Source organism: Plectropomus leopardus, chromosome 20 (genome assembly GCF_026936395.1).
Source record: "Plectropomus leopardus strain MGB_pleo_1.0 chromosome 20, ASM2693639v1, whole genome shotgun sequence".
Lineage (NCBI taxonomy): Eukaryota > Metazoa > Chordata > Actinopteri > Perciformes > Serranidae > Plectropomus > Plectropomus leopardus.
Genome location: NC_142195.1, coordinates 12,327,842 through 12,344,382, shown reverse-complemented (window position 1 = coordinate 12,344,382; position 16,541 = coordinate 12,327,842). Strand labels below are relative to the sequence as shown.

General features: G+C 38.5%; 1 protein-coding gene across 2 annotated transcripts in view; it reads right to left on the bottom strand.

The window, feature by feature from the left end:
• brinp1 (BMP/retinoic acid inducible neural specific 1) overlaps positions 1–16,541 on the bottom strand; it is a 188,124-nt gene that overhangs the window by 58,618 nt on the left and 112,965 nt on the right. For both annotated transcript variants that reach the window (XM_042509557.2, XM_042509556.2), the window contains one exon: positions 7,371–7,540. In XM_042509557.2, coding sequence (XP_042365491.1) covers positions 7,371–7,540 — 170 coding nt within the window. The remainder of the gene's footprint in view (positions 1–7,370; positions 7,541–16,541) is intronic.

Genomic DNA, 16,541 nt, shown 5'->3' with positions numbered 1-16,541 from the left:
GTGGATGTTGATGGGTGTTTTTGTCTAGTGGGAGATGGGCTATACTGAGACACTGTTCCATTAGCCAGGAAAAAATCCAAGATAGTTACCAATATCCATGACAGATTCTGATTCAGCAGTCAGTGCTGCGTCCCTAGATTCCCGTATGTTAACAGTTGTTGTAATTTGATTAATCACACATATATTAGCATAATATGTACTAAAAAAGGAACTAAGTTTTGACTCTTGGCCCCTCTACAAGACAGGAATTTGGAATTCTGTAATAATTTAGGACTCATTTTAGGTGCTTATCATTGATTTTGTTAATCAAATTACCACAGAACAATTACACTCCGTGAACCTGGAGCTTTCAGAGCCCCTGGGGCAGTTGGCCATTATGCTTAGTCAGTAATTAAGCCCAAAAGTGTGCATTATTAAACACAGAAAATAGGGTAAAACTTGAATTTAATACAGACATCATCAACATCTGTATGTGTCCTCAATCCCATCCCTTCCATGGTATGCTGAGGAAGTGGGGGGCTTTACTTATACTAAAAAAAAACAAAAAACAACAACAACAATGTAAACATATATGATGAATATAAAGTTACCTGTGCACTGTATTAAGCAAATGAAACTACCAATGCTAAGTGCACAGGCATTCCTGATCTACACTACTTACTTTGTACCCCTTGTGTATACAGCCATGTTTGTTTCCCTTGATGGAGCAAGCCTATTAAACTGCTATTTCATCCTTGTTAGAAGAGTAAGAGACATTCATTGTGAGCTGTAAAGTCCTGACTAACTCTCAGGGGATACTATACCTGATAGGTGAAAGACAAGCTATCGTGCATGCCTGCATTCCCATTAACTAACTCACAAACTCAGTCAATCACCAACCCATCCCTAACCCATTTCCAAACTCAGACAAAGCCTCACCCCTTGACATATGCTTCAGGTCCATCAGCCTTGATCAGCAGACATGCAGTCCACTCAGCTTTGCAGTAACTTAGTGTGTGTGTGTGTGTGTGTGCTCTATGGATACTCTCTCCACTCAACACCTCCTGCCTCCCTCTCCTCAGAAACTGACTCAGCAGCCACTGTCAGGTCTGCTTAATTTTGTCATGCTTGACTTCCTGCTACCTGAAGTCTCATCTGCCAGAGCCCCTTAATCCACTTGTCACTCACGACAACAAAAAGCTAGGATGGTGCTCCTTGAATGAAGACAGGGAGGTGGAGCATTGGCGGGTGTATGGGAGAGTTGGATTGGAGGTTTTTGTGCAGGTGTGGAGGCACAGGTGCATGGCAGCAGCTGTGGGAGTTTCAGACTCATGGAAAATTTCAACACTAGGCCTGTTCCAAGAATATACTAAGAGAAAGCCAATAAATCCTTGACAAAAAATAAGATAGATTGTTCTACCTTAAATGTTGCTTGTTGTATATATATATATATATATATATCTATATATATATATATATATATATATATTACCTATACCACCTTTTACTTCAGCTTTAAAGTCTCTCTCTGTCACAGAGATGAAGAAATACAAAGCTGTCTGTTTGACTCAAAATGTCTCTTCTTCCGTTTCAAAATTAAAGTCCTCTGATAACATCTCTCTTGACAGAATCCCGTTTGAAATATCTGCAGGGGTCGTGCTGTTGACAATGAACGAGCTGCTTGGCTTCATAAATGAATGGGATTTGTGCTTATAAATGTGAATTTTATTTAATTACTTGACATGAGTATGAGATAGATTAGATAGATTGATAGATCGCTAGATCGCTAGATCGATAGATAGATAGATAGATAGATAGACAGATATTCATTGCTATCAGCTATCATTGCTACTTCTGACCTGCTGGCAAGAAGGGTGCATTAGGCATGCAGATCCTGACTGGGATATTTTGCAACAGCCTGACAGCCTGGTGCTGACTGTGCATGATTCAAATAAGTTAGTTGCAACTGATTAGAGTTCTGTAACTGCCTTTTGATTTCATAATGTGCTTTTTTTTCATATTAACAAAACTTATAGATAGAATTTCTGTTGCCTCCAGACAGCTAAATGAAAATAAAAACTTCAAACAGCCTTCAAGCAGTTATGGATGAAAGATATAACCCGTTAATCTGTAGCTCTGATGAGACTTCACTAGTGTTATTGCCACATTCACATTAAAAATTGTATTTTGATGCTGATGCTAGTGGTGCAAAACATGTCACAAATACCAACACCCTGTCTAGCACCAGTTACGTGAAACTTCTGGTCCCCAGATCTGTTGTGTCAATTTACATCAAACATATTTTTCAACCACATATAAAAATGTCATTCAGCTCATAAATGGCTAAATGTGAAACAATTTTCTTCACTTAAAGGAAACTGGACATTGACTGATCAATTGCATCTATACCCTTGCTGACGCGCAAATCTCAATTGCAATTTTGTGGCTCTTAGTGTGGGAGTCATCTTTTGAGACAGTAAATTCCCAAATTGTGCTTTATTGGAACCCAGAATCTCAGACGAGCCCCAGATAAATTGTGATAAATTGAGATGAATTGAGACACTGACCCATGTCAAATAGTTAACAACACATCTATTCAAATGGGGCTCCAGAGCCCAAATTGCTAAATCTCTCAGTCCATAGTCAGTATTAATGTTTAGATGGTCTTTATATTTACAGGAGGTGATGCACTGTTGCAGGATGAGAGTCTATACAATCATGTGGCATTCCAATTTTTCTGTGGCGCAACCTATTTTTGCATCTGCAATCTGCTTTCTGCTATGAATTGTGTGATTGCAGACCCACGGAAAAACCAGAGAAGTCTGAATAATTATGCTCACCAGGCCTTGAAATTAACAGCAGCTAACTCAGTCAGTCTAGGTAAAATTTGACTGTGGCAGGTAACACACTTTTACCTTCAGCTTTGTTGGCTAAGGTTTTCTCTGTTTTTCTCTGTTTCCATATCAATACAAAGCTTCTGAGGCTTCGGCTGCGTGTGCTTCAGCGAACTCTCTTCCACCTACTTGTTTTTACCACACAACGGTCTTATTGTCCATTTCTGAATATTGTGTTATTGAGTGCAATGCATAATGAAGTTCATAAAGTGGTTTTCAATTCTTTTATCCACAGCACAGTGGTGGTTTTCTTGTAGTTTACAGTTACATGCTGTTGTCACGACCGCAAATAATACGAGAGAAGAATTATATAAAATGACATTTTCACAGTCAGAATGTTCTTTTTGTAACTACACAACAATACACATGTTATTTTTACAGATGTGTGTTTTGATATATTTGGCATATTTACTCATAAGTTAACATGCTTGGGTGGAATAATACTGGGAATACACTGATGCATTTCACAGTCAGTAATCAACGTTCAGCTCCTCTGGGTCATCCGGGTCCCTACAGCTATACTGGAAAGCATAATAGAAGCAAACAGTCCCTGCTGCTGAACTACTGACTTGTTAATCAAGTTGACATCTTCACACAACAAAACATCCCAGAAGCAGTGCTGCACATTCAGGTTCAGTCCAACTTCATTTTTTTTTATTTATTTATTTTTTTGGTTGCTGTATTGCCTTGAAAACTAGGTGTATGTGAGCAAGGTCAAAGCAGACAGGGTATATTGTTGTGGGCAGTATTATTTATTTGTTATACAGGTATACACAGGGAATTGTAATGCTTATCAGTGCCAGTTTGGTAGAGAGGTGATTCACTATGTGGGGCTTGAGTTGTTGCTTCATTTTTATACTTCATTTTTCCTGCAATAAAGCTGTCTTAAGTGCTTTCATTTTAGCAAGCATTTGATGAAATTTATGGTTGAGATCCAGAATAAAGTCATTACATATCTCACATAATGAGAGTGGGTGTAATTATCAGCTGACAACAGTACTTTGATTTGTGTTTTTACATGACATTTGATTATGTGATAACAAGGGCAGCTCCAGCTGGCAGGAAGTAGAATGTTAAGCTGTGTTCGATGCATCATTATCACCATTTATGATTATTATTATTAGTAATGAGTTGAGAGAAAGACAGAGTCATTTGCGTGAGGTTAGTGTATTTGCATGAGTTTTAATCATAGACTGTATATAAAGTTGGACGATATAACAGCGCCCAAGAAGTGACGCCAAAACATCTTGATCATCCCCCTAGTGGCTGGCTATAGTATAGCTCATAAACCTTGCTGCATCCATGTTTACCAATAGGCAAAAAGTTGACACACGCATTGTACATAGGCTGGCCCCTCATTTGTGTAATAAGGTGGAAATGCATGTGTAAATGTAGGTGGAAAAGAAAAAGGAGAGGTAAATATGTTTGAGGGAATAAATGGAGGGGGGAGGCAAATAGGGAAAATAATAAATAAATAATTAAACAAATAAATAAATAAATAAATACATTTAAAAATGAATAAATAAAATGGGAAATTAAATAAACAGGGTTTTAAGTGCAAAGTGGAAAATAATACATACATAAATAAGCAAATAAATATGAAAATGAATAAATCGATAAATAAAATGTAAAATTAAATGGTACATGAATAAACTGATGAATAAAATGGAAAATTAAATGGGAAATTTAATAAATATTGTCATTTTTTGGCATTTGTATTTATTTATTGACACATTTATTTATATTTTATTTTGTCAGTTTCAGTCCTTCACCTATTCCGACCTCTGGAGGGCCACTCAAAGTCAGTGTCTACTTGTGAATTCGGGGCAAATCCCTGATTTCAGTGTACAGATGTCACACAACAATGGCAGCATCCATGGAGGCCACGGAGGCACTGTTGTAAATGGTTAGAAATCAACTAAAAGGCAACATTAAGTATATTTGTGCACCTGGAATGTTTGGAATTCCGAAGTTGGAAATTTCAACTAGGAAATTCTGACCAAATGATGTCATCAGCCAAGATAGCAGTGGCCATATCCAGGATATTGTGGCTTCATTTTGGTACAGGGGAAGTAAAGGGAGATGTGTCGTCCATCTTTATACACACTCTACGGTTTTAAAGCTTAACCTAATTCTGAGCTGATCCTTCCTCCCTCTGTACCTGAGACACGAATGAACATTTGGGCTAATTACAGGAACATAGTCACAAGAGAGGGGGATTCTAAAACTCTGACCTGTGTGGTTTTACTTGATGTTATTTATACTTTTTGTTTGCTTTCCCGAGCCTTCTCTCCTCAGTGTCCCTGAGTCGGTGAGCATGTGAATGACCATAAGCAGTGGCACACGGTATCCTTACACAGCTCAGGTTTTTTTTAAGCCGTCTGATGACCGAAAAATAAAAGGGAGATTGTCTTCAGCAGGAAAAAACGAGATTTTTTTTTTGTTCTAATACATAAATCAATGTTCCCTGTTTCAGTCTGTTAATGCCCATGGCTAACTAATTTTAAGCACCTCCATGGGTTAAAAATGCATATATTTTTTTTTTCCTGATGAAAACCGTGCTCATATGACCCTGAAATGTGATGAATATGCATACAGGAAGTATGTGATTGGAATCACAGAGACTGCCATTCAGTCACATGTATGTAAATTAGTATATTACGATCCATCTGCTCACATAATGCGGCCTGTGGCAGCATCGCCTGCATTGCTTTCTTTTCATCACACCGACTCCTCCATATAGTTCTTCACTGAAATATGTTGATTTTGTGAGTTTGTGTATTAAAACTAGCTTATCTGTATAATGCTACTTTACAACTTATGCTAATGCAGATTCATTGGGATGCACCTTCTATCTATTTCTGTTTTGTAGTTTCATTTATTTGCATTACACAGACCGCCATCTGTCTGTGGAGGAAGTGAGAGTACGAAGGTGTTTATCTGACTGTCAAATCGCATGGTTCGTGTGGAGGATGGCACACTATGTTTACATTTTCCTGACAGGCAGCTCCTTTCTATTAACTGTTTTTTCTCATTAGTCAGACTGGAAGTAGTGGGGTACTGTAGCAAGAAGTCAGAAAAAGGAGTTCACTGCTGGAAACATAGTCTTTTCATAAAACCAGACTGTCTCTGCAGTAGAAAGATGCAAATATATTTCAAATTGGTGCTATATGTCCAGGTAAAACAAAGAAAAAGGGCCGTGGCATTCGCTTTAGCTCAAAAGCTAGAATAATCTACAGCTTTAAGAATGCACCACCCCTGCCCAGATCAAAAAATGCTCCCACTGGTGGGTGATGTAACGCTAGCCTGGCTGTTTTGACACAGGAAACATTATGGCAGTCAGCTGGTATCAAATCATCTCAAATTACAGTTCAATGGTTGGCTAAAATATGTTTCTGAAAACTTGCAAGGCTAGAAACAGGCAATGCAGGAAGAGAGTAAGGGTTCGCATTTGATCAGAGTTGTTAAGTTTAAACGTTTCATCTCAGTTTTTTCTGCCTGGTTTGACAATACAGAAAACAGTATCTCCTGTTCACAAATTCTAATATTAGAGCCAAACAATGTCTTAAAATATGTTTCTGGAAACATTTGAGGTGAGAAATACAGTAATAGAATCTTGGTTCATATTTTGTCAGTTTGTCAGTCTCGTATTACAGACAAACTGCACTAAAATATGTTTCCTAAAACAGACAATGCAGTTATATTTTATAGTTAATATTTGATTAGTGCTCCCTAGTTTTAACATTTGATCTCCACCACTCCCTGTTCACAGATTCTCATATTACAGCTAAACAGTGCACAACAATAAGTTTCTGAAACCATTTTGACTGGACTGTAACAGAATCTTGGTTTATATTTGATTAACACTGCCTAATTTTACCATTTGATTGAAATGTGGTCTGAGTTTGACAGAGAGAAGGGGGCAGCCTTCACTCTAGATCAGCTTCTATACTTTTTATGTCTGTGGTGGCGGACATAGAAAAATATACATAGAAAGTACACATAGAGTATACCACCTGCATTGTTAGTATCCATTTAAGGATGAAGGTTGTGCATACAAAGAGTGGCTTTGACACATTAGACTGCTGTTTACGAAACACAACATGAAAGTGATCTTTCCCCAACCTTTTAGTAGCCTTTACGCTTACCACAAAGGTTGCGCACTAGAGAATAAAATATTTTTTAGAATAAACATAAGGGTTGGTTGGGAGGGCACTTAAAAAACACCTACTGTGTTGTTTTTTTCTCTTGAGAATCTAGGTGTAAATTGCAAATAATACTGAAAAGGTCACGTATGGTAATAATATTTTCTATTGTCTAAGAATAAAAATATATAATGTCTCTGTTTATGCTGAAATCCTGTTGCATGTAAATTATTTACTGTATGAGTGCTGCATATGACAAGAAATATTTGTGCATCCTTGACAGTGAATCATTCTTGACATGGCTCATGATATGTGTTTCTATGTGCGTGGTGCATGTTTAATATGCACTGACCTTGATGGCATTCGTGGAAATTTGGATCTCATGCAGTTTCCTCATCGTGCCGTCGCGGTCAATGAAGTAAGACGAGGCCAGCTGATGAAGGGCTTCCACATTCTGAGTAGCATTGGCGAGCTTCCTGTCCAGCTTGTTTTTGGCCAGGTACATAGTCAGTGCCTCCTCTCCTACGGGTAGCATAAAGAAGTGGAAATATGAGTAGGATTATTCGTGCTTAGTGCCTTGGAAGTTTTGTTGAAAAAAAAAATACTTGATGGACTTAAAGTGTTAGGTAAAAAGCCAGTGAAGTATTAACTGAAGAAATTATCTTGATTTAAGGTGCACTGAATAAATAATATGAGTGTACAGTACAGCAGATATCCTCATTTGTGAGAATTGCCCAGTCCGGGCTTATCTCAGCAGCCGATGGAGCTCTTAACAGGACGGATAAGTCAGAGGTCTGAATACCAAGGCAAGCAGTTTCAGCTTGAGAAACCAGATGCCCCAGTTTTCCAGGAACAGTCTTGGTATTTGCTGCTTCATCCCCAGCTGGCACCGTCCCCAGAAATGTCCTTGGATTTACCCCTATTGGGACAGCATTATTTCCATGAGAGGTCTAGTGATATAGAATTTTTACCCCAATACCACAGGAATTTTATCCTGTGGAGAGCAAATATATCACATCCAGTATCTTTTTTTCACCCAGCTACCCCAGGCATGAAAAAGACACATTGAATACAAACAAACAAATATAAAATAGCGATACCAATTGTAGGAATTTAATAAGTGCAGGTATAATTAGTAAAATAGAAATGAGTACTGGAGGCTGGTGCAGAGCCACTTGAGGAGGATTGTACCTGTTCGTCCGTACAGTGACATGTTCCCGGATTACCACAGATGTTTTTCTTCATCTGGATGACTGAGTAAAATTACTTGTGCATGGTTAAATCAAATTACTGACCCTGTCTGGTGATACTTACACTGCCTGGAGAGGTGTTAAACCATTTCTTTCTCTTCTATTTCCCTCTCTTACTTCCACTGTTATTCTTGCCAACAATGCCTTTAAACCAAAAAAGAATTTCTTACAAAGCCAAGTTGTTGTGTCTCAAATCAGCAACAATCTGTTTGGTGTCTTGCTGGCATAATTATCTGCCATAATTAAGCCAAACATGCCTAATGAGCCATTGTTGTTGTTGGTGTCATCCCCGAGCTACAGTAGTTCAAATAAAGACCTTGGTGGACGTGAAATTCTTACTCATTTGCTGAGGTGAAGATGCAGAGTCACCACTTCCAGTGTGATGTGAATTCAAAATCACCTCCACTGTAATAAGGTCACAACTACTGTGAATACAAAACTGATTCTGCACACAAAAAACTGTAATCTCGCTCCATAAATGCAGTCTTGTGCCCAGAAATAAAACTCCAGAGTTGAGAAATGAAAGCCCAAAATACCCTCACCCTGACCGTAAGTGTGCACAGTACGCTCTATATGTCACATTTGACTGTCCACAGGAAAACAATGAAGGGAATTATATTTAAACCCAACTGCTGACCTTTCAGTAAGTATCTGTGTGCCGCAAAAGGGGAAGAATGTGAACGCTCAAAGCAGAAACAGGGCCAAATATTTACAGAGCGCCAGACAATCACTCCGATTTGCATGTCATGTGTTTGTTTGTTGACACACTATAAAGGGTTGAGCTGCTCATTCTTTACACATCATATTCATCCCATCTCTCATCCCGACAAGCAGAAACAGATGCATAAAAAGCAAACAAGCAAACACCAATTCGCTTCCCCGAGCTCACACAAACTTGCCTTCGAAGATTGCTGTTCAAATGGTGAACCATATGCATGGAGCTCGTTCAAGAGCGTGTCACATATGTTCAGGTTCCCAGCGATGTGAATAGTTATTTGGCCCCCAGCGATGCATTGGAATTGGTCACTTAACTTGTGGTGACCGTGACTAGGGGTGGGTAGCAGTCAGGGCCAATGTCTCATGCCTGGTTAGAGTACAAGCGCTGAGGGGATGAGGCCCAATTCTCTGACGCTACCATGCTCTCTCTCCCTCGGGGGTTAGCAAAGTTACTTACACACACTTGACTTACACTACTGCACAAGAATAACGGTCGCACATTAGGCCCTTCATGTGCCCTTTTTTATCTGTATTGCAACTTAGTGTGGCATAAAGGAGGTCCTCTGTACATAAATACTCTGTGGTTATTGCTGCTGGTCAGGCAAAATCATTACCTCTGTGGCTTTAAAAAATTCATCCGTGTGCACCTTTCTGTAAGTAATACATTGTGTTACATTATTACAGGGAGCCTCGCTGGCACCCTGCCAGAATTAATCAGCTCACGCAGAGCTTATGTGTTTACAGCTGAGAGGTATTTAAAAACACTGTTTCACCTCAAAAAAGCGTGTACGCAAAGGCACCTCCTACGTATGTACATATTTCTGTTCCCTTTTTTGTGCACTCAGATGTCAATGAGGGTTAGGAGTGCAAGTAGGGTTTTAAAGTAATGGAATTGCTGGGAGTGTTCAATTTGGTGTTAATGGTACATGTGTGGGTCACTTTATGGAGAACATTAAACTATACTGCCTTATACTGTGCAGAGGAAAGATGCTAATGGATATTGTTTTTTTTATTTTTTCAAAAGAATTTCATAAACCATATAGAATCACAGAATACACACTACAATGCATTAGAGCATATGCAGCTTTAGGGCATGATCACACATGAGCGAAATTAACACTGTTGAATGTACACAAAGTGTTTACTTTACATTCAAAGACCATTGACTTCACTTTGGATTTATTTTCTGTATGCTTCATCTGGGCTTTCGCCACTTCTTATCCCCTTTAGGAGACTAGCAGCGGTACTAAGTCTTAAAATTAAACTTCTGTACAGATTATGACCGATTATTTTGTCCCATTGGTACTAAATTACTGGACTGGACATTCTGACACTAAAATGACATTTTTCAGACAGAAAAATGAAAAGTTACTTTATTTGATACATGTCTGTCTCAGCAACACACTACTGCAAGATCTGGCAACACAGAACTGTCTGCAAATTTGAGAATCCTTGGACAGCTAAGGAATGATAGGCCCTACTCTCCCAGTGACTGGCTAGTACTTGTTGTCTTTGTTGGTTGGATTGGCAAGGTTTAGAGTAAGAATGTCAGTGCAAGTCAGTCAGAGGCAAAGTAATGCAGAGTAAGGTAGACTGTTTTGTCGCTATTGTAGGAAACGTAAATTTGCCGTCAGTCTGGTTCATGGATGTATGATCTGGCTTTTCTGCAGTGCTGCTGATGTAATTTTCCAAACTGATAAACAGAAATTTTAATTGACCTATATGTGAAACCATGATTTAACAGTTAAAACCCAAATAAAACGTGTGTCTTTGCTTAATAAAGGTAATATTGTTATTTTTAACTGTTTTTGGAGGGGAAAAAGATAACTTTATAACACCAATATGATATTTCACTGGGTTGATATCAGTGATGAGGCCGCATGTGGCTGCATTCAAAATCTTCTTCAAGTAAAAGTACAAAACTATGAGCATCAAAATATACTTCAAATACAAAAAGTAAAAGTACTCATGATGCAGAACAGTTCATTTCAGAATATGTTTTAAAATATTCAATTATAATTTTTCACACAATAACGTGTTCATCAATTTATTGATTAATCTATTTATTTATCAAACTGGTAAATGTTGGGCTTATTTGTTACTATATACACTACCAAGTAGCAGTCAAATCTTACTTCTGTTCATTAAAATACATCATAATTTGTTTATTTATTATATTTGCATTATGAATCTGAATCTCCAATGTATGAAACTAGTAAACAAAGGTATCTAATAAATATTATGGAATAGGAAGTTAAATATTTCCCTTCTAATGACGTAAAAGTCTACAGTAGTAGAAAATGGAAATACTTAGGTTAAGTACAACTACCTCAAAAGTACAGGAACTGGGGGATGGTCACTCATCTGTGTTTGTTCATGTGTGACTGTAGCCCCATTCCAAGTGTGGGCTGTGTATATTCTAGATATGAAAAAGAAAAAGAAAAACGATGTGTCCTGAGCTCAACACAATGTGTGTATTTCAAACAGATCACAACAGAGAGCAGTCAAATCTAACTACGGCAATATACAGAATTACAAAGTGTGTTTCCTTAGAGGAAAATGTGATAAACACCACAAACAAATGACCACTGATTGCTGTAATAATTTCTGCTTAAAACAGGTGAACAGACTCTAAAATAAAGTACATAATAAACTGCACACACACAGAACATTCAAATAAGTAGAGAAATGACTTCAACCAATTTTCTACTCAGCTGTAACTAGATTATCCCTGCTTTATGCAAGAGATATTCAAAAAGTGGGGCTGTTGCTTTGAGATAGCCACGCTCTCAATGCCCAATTATGCCCTGTGCTTTTTATGTCAGCAGCAGAACAACAGCAGCTACAAAAAGTTTCAAGTACGATGTGGCAAAAAGGTAGCGCCGACAGCCTCCGCAGGGCAGTCTTCCACCACAACTGGGGGCACAGCCAGTATTCTACGAGCGCTAGCCTCAGGCCTCAGTGACCACAAGTCATTTCAATAAACTGCTTCTTCCTCTCATGTGCTAAACGCATAAGACTGTTGCACTGAAAAGGTCTCTGATCCAGTCAGATAGCTTGTGTAATCACCAGAGAGTAGGAGGGCAAATGAGTGCTTACAGCTGAGATGCAGTCCCTCCTACATGTGAAATCTTTATCTGGTTTACTTCTCAACAGGTCGCCCTGACCTTAAAGTGAAGCTATGGAACTTTTAAATCTGTCTCTTTAAAATGATAAGCGGAAATAAAGGGCAATAAAATGCACCCTTTTTCAATTTAATACACTAGTATGGCCAGTAGCCACACTTGCCAACCTAGAGACCTTAAAATTAGGGAGAATGTTAAAACAAAAGCAGGGAGTCTGGGGGTTCTTACCAATAAAATTTGAGTTTTAGAGACTTTGTCTCCTGCATGCTGATGACTTTAAAAATCCCCATGAATTAAACAATACATTTTCCCAGTTTTAATCCTGTGTACCTGTTTTTATTGATATTTTATTTCTTTTTACATGGCACAGGTCAAAAGATGTGCATCAGAATATTGTATAAATCCTTGATTTTTTTTCTCTTTCTGTTAAATTTATTAAAATGGTTTCAAATGTTTCATGACTCATCCTGCAGACAGGGGCGACAAGAGTTCATCCAATCAAATAACACTTTGGGCGACTAGCCAGCCACATCGGTCATATAAAACAGCACTTCACCGCTTGTGGGTTGTAGTAGTTATCAAAGAGCGGGAGGTATGGCAAATGGACCTGTACTTGTATGGCGCTTTTCTAGTCGTTTGACCACTCAAAGCACTTTCACACTACATTCATTCATTCACATACTGGTGGCCGAGACTACCGCACAAGGTACCACCTGCTACTCTGTTTAACATTCATACGCACTCACACACCAGTGGAACAGCCATCAGGAGCAATTTGGGGTTTCGACATGGGGATGGGAGCAGCCGCGGAGTGAACTACCAACCCTCTGATCAGTGGATGACCAGGTCTAACTCCTGAGCCACAGTCACCCCGCTGTGTGCGGAACCAACAGCATGCTCTTTTAACTCTACACTGCTAAAGTGTTCTGTATTTGGAAAATAAGTCACAGTACAGATGCTAAAGATGCTTTTACTTTAAGAGTGACAATAACAAAAAACAAGTACACTAAAACCATGTTTGAGAATAAAGAATAATTTGTCCCTCAGAGGTGTGAACTTGTGTAAATCTTTGGCATAAAAAATATTCATCAGTTGCCCTTAATTCATTTATTCACCCCACAGTAAAATAAAATTTTAAAAAAATACAAAAATAAAATAAAATGAAGGCTTTGTTTTTACAAAATGTATACCCCTTTTCACCTAATGTGAGAAACAAAAATTCTTCGTTCCAGGACATCTGTAATTTGCTTTAGTATTTCTTAGTACTCTTCACTTCTCTTTCTAGTAGTCAATGAGGTGCACACAAGGCATAAGCAGCTCTTTTCCACATCACCAATAAGTTTAGAGTTTAGAGTCATAGCACTTGGCTAATACACTCTACTGTGCCAAAATCAGGTTGTGATAATGGCAAAAACAACAAAAAAAAATGTGAAAATGTGAAATAAAGTGGGTGACATGAGGGAGAATTGTAACCTTTGGGAGGAAACTATGAATGGGCAATTAACAAGAGGGAAAATTGGGACAGTTTACAAGTATGCCAGTAGCTCGTGGTGCTAAATGTTAGCTAGTCTTAGCAAAAACTAGGTTGATATTGCTGTGCAATTGACATAACTGAGTGCCTTTTATTTGTAACTTAGAGCCACTTCTGCAAAAGTTGCAGTCCCACTTTAAGAACCGGAGGTGTTTCGTTTGGCCTCTTAAGCCTGATATACATTCCTATGACCTTTTCAGAAAGGTAGCTGTATTGAATTTAATTGCACATTTATCTACCCACACTTTCATGAACATTTGCATATCATCTCTCTCTCAACTCATATGCTCTGGACCACACTTTACATACACCAGCAGAATTCACAGTGAAACAGCAGCAGTCTCACTCAAACTGTAAAACTGATTTTAAAAATATGACGGAGAAGGAATGACAGATGTGGTGAAATATGTCCCTCACAGCTTTAGCAGAATGCAAATTTGTCCTTCACACTTTTTTTTTTTTTCCGGATAGGAGTACCATCCCTTAGCATTTATAAAAAGTGCAGCCTCAGTTTTGCAGTGACTCCTTCAGCATTCTAAAGCCCTGGACACAGAAAGCTTTGGATTCTACTGTCAATAAACAGACTGCACCTACAGTATTGTTCTCAGTGGCTGCAGGCAAACCAAAGACGTCAGGCGTCTATGTCAAACTGTATTGATGTATTTTTCAGTTTCGGCTTCAGAACTCCGTTAAATTCTGGAGCATCGACTCGCAGTGCTAGTGTCTTTTGTTGGAAGGTCTGAGATGTATTCGCTCTGTTTAAGCTTCAAGTCTCCCACGCGCAGTGTGCACCCAGGATCCAGCGGGGTCATATGTTGCACTTCAAAATACACAATCCCTTGATGCCTACTTTAAAGCATCCACATATGCCAGAGACTCCGCTTTGGGTGTTATGAGGTAGTTAAAATGTTCAGACGGCGCAAAACCAGCAGGTAATTGATAATTATTTCCTCAAAAAATCCTCAGCAGACGCTGTCAGTCACTGGTGTTAAAAGAAAATGAGTGAAAACCTTCCTCTCTTAAATGCTTGTTAGAATAGAGCTTACCCTGACATTACTACAGTCCTATATTTCCACACTTTTATCGACTCCAAGAGCGAGAATTTTCAATTAGCATGGTCCAATTTCCAAAGACAAGAAAACTTAAAACTGCTGTTATTCTGATTATTATTACTATTATTGTTTTTAACAATCACAGCACAAATTATTGAGTCATTGCCTCATTTCACCCTGGGCCAGTACCTCCCCACAGGCATAAGAAAACAGACAAATAAAAATGAAATATATAAACCTTTATATTCAGTGAGAGTGTCTCCATAAATCCCGACACAAACAAAGGGTATTGTCACAAACAGTTTTTATTCTCTGAGCACTGGGTGTTGGTGCCTAGTGCTTCCAGGCACCATTGTTTTTGACATGAAAAGAAGCCGAGGCAACAATAAAATACAAGCAAAAAGACAAATAAATTTGAAAAAAAGGTCAAACTCTACTTATGATCCAAAAGTAATACTCCGCTAAACTTAGGGGTTTAGTTTTAAAACTGGGATAAGGGACAGGGTTACATAATCAGTAGAAAGGATTAAATGAGTGTCCTCAACAAAAAACAACAGCACTGGTCATCTGTTCAAACAATGCAGCCCAGTCAGCAGAAGAGAATGTTGGCATTGTGCGTTTCTGCAAACCATGAATTTATTCGTTTTGTAGCTTCATACATGCCATATCCAAGTTTTAAAAGTGAGGTTTTATACGAGCTGACTTGAGAGGAGTGGTTGGTGGAGAGCAGGACATTCAGGTAAGATGCCTGCCAAGCTGCAGACCACTGCAGACTACTGTGTGAGATCAACAAACAAAAAACGGTTGTTTCTTAGTGACCTAACACAGCGTTTCCAAGGGCTTCTCAGCCCCCAAATGTGTTTTTCTGCATTTTAGTCCTCCAACATGGGCTTTTTTTTAGGAACCCATTGCTGCTTCCTACAGGCCTTCAGCCCTGAAATACAGCGTGTAGAGACCTCTGGCTTTTTTGTCCCTAAATGTGGCTTTTTAGGAACCTGCCTCTGTGTTTCCTACAACTTTTAGCATAAAAAACATGGCTGAAAAATCGCTGCACTTCCTGCAAGGGTTGTGGCACAAAAGCAGGTATTTTAAGCAAAAACTTGATCTTTTCCAGTGTGTTTTTTGACCTAAGCCTAACCACACATTAACCACAGTGTTGTTTAAACATAAGAAAAAAACAAAGTGTCAGTGTATCTGCTAATAACAACATACAAATGTAATGAACCCATGGTTTACCGAGATGTACAATGCTAACATTTTTCTTTTTTTCTGGCAACTGGGATTGAAATGCCAATTTCAATGGTAAAAGTAGTGGGTAGTTATACTGCTCGAGAAAATCTTACCAGAAAGGATAGGTAGACCGTGGCACATTGGCCAAACTATGTGCTTTTCCTAAAAGTAACCAAGTGGATTTCGTTGTCTTAATTTACCTTTTACCTTAGAGGTGCCCTGTGGAGATTTGAGGGTTTTATTTGCTCATCAAAAAGCACTATGTGTATCTTTTAGACTTATGAGATGTGTTGAGTGCATTTCACTCTCAAAATCAGTTTGCCAAACTGCTATTTTAATATTTGATAATCACGCATTGTTTACATCAGTGTTTGAGATTATGTTGGTGTGCCACTAAATGTGTGTCAAAGGAATATTGCTTAACCCCCTGAAAAACATTGCTCAAAAGCACTACTAGTGGCCAAACACTCCACAGATTCATTGTCTCAATCAGTTATCAACACCAAGCGAACCAAAGCAAGCTATAAAAATAAAAAAGATGATAAAAATGTTAGAAAGCAAGATAAAAATGGTTGTTTTAATCTTGCTAAGATGCGTCCTTAATATGTGCATAAAGGT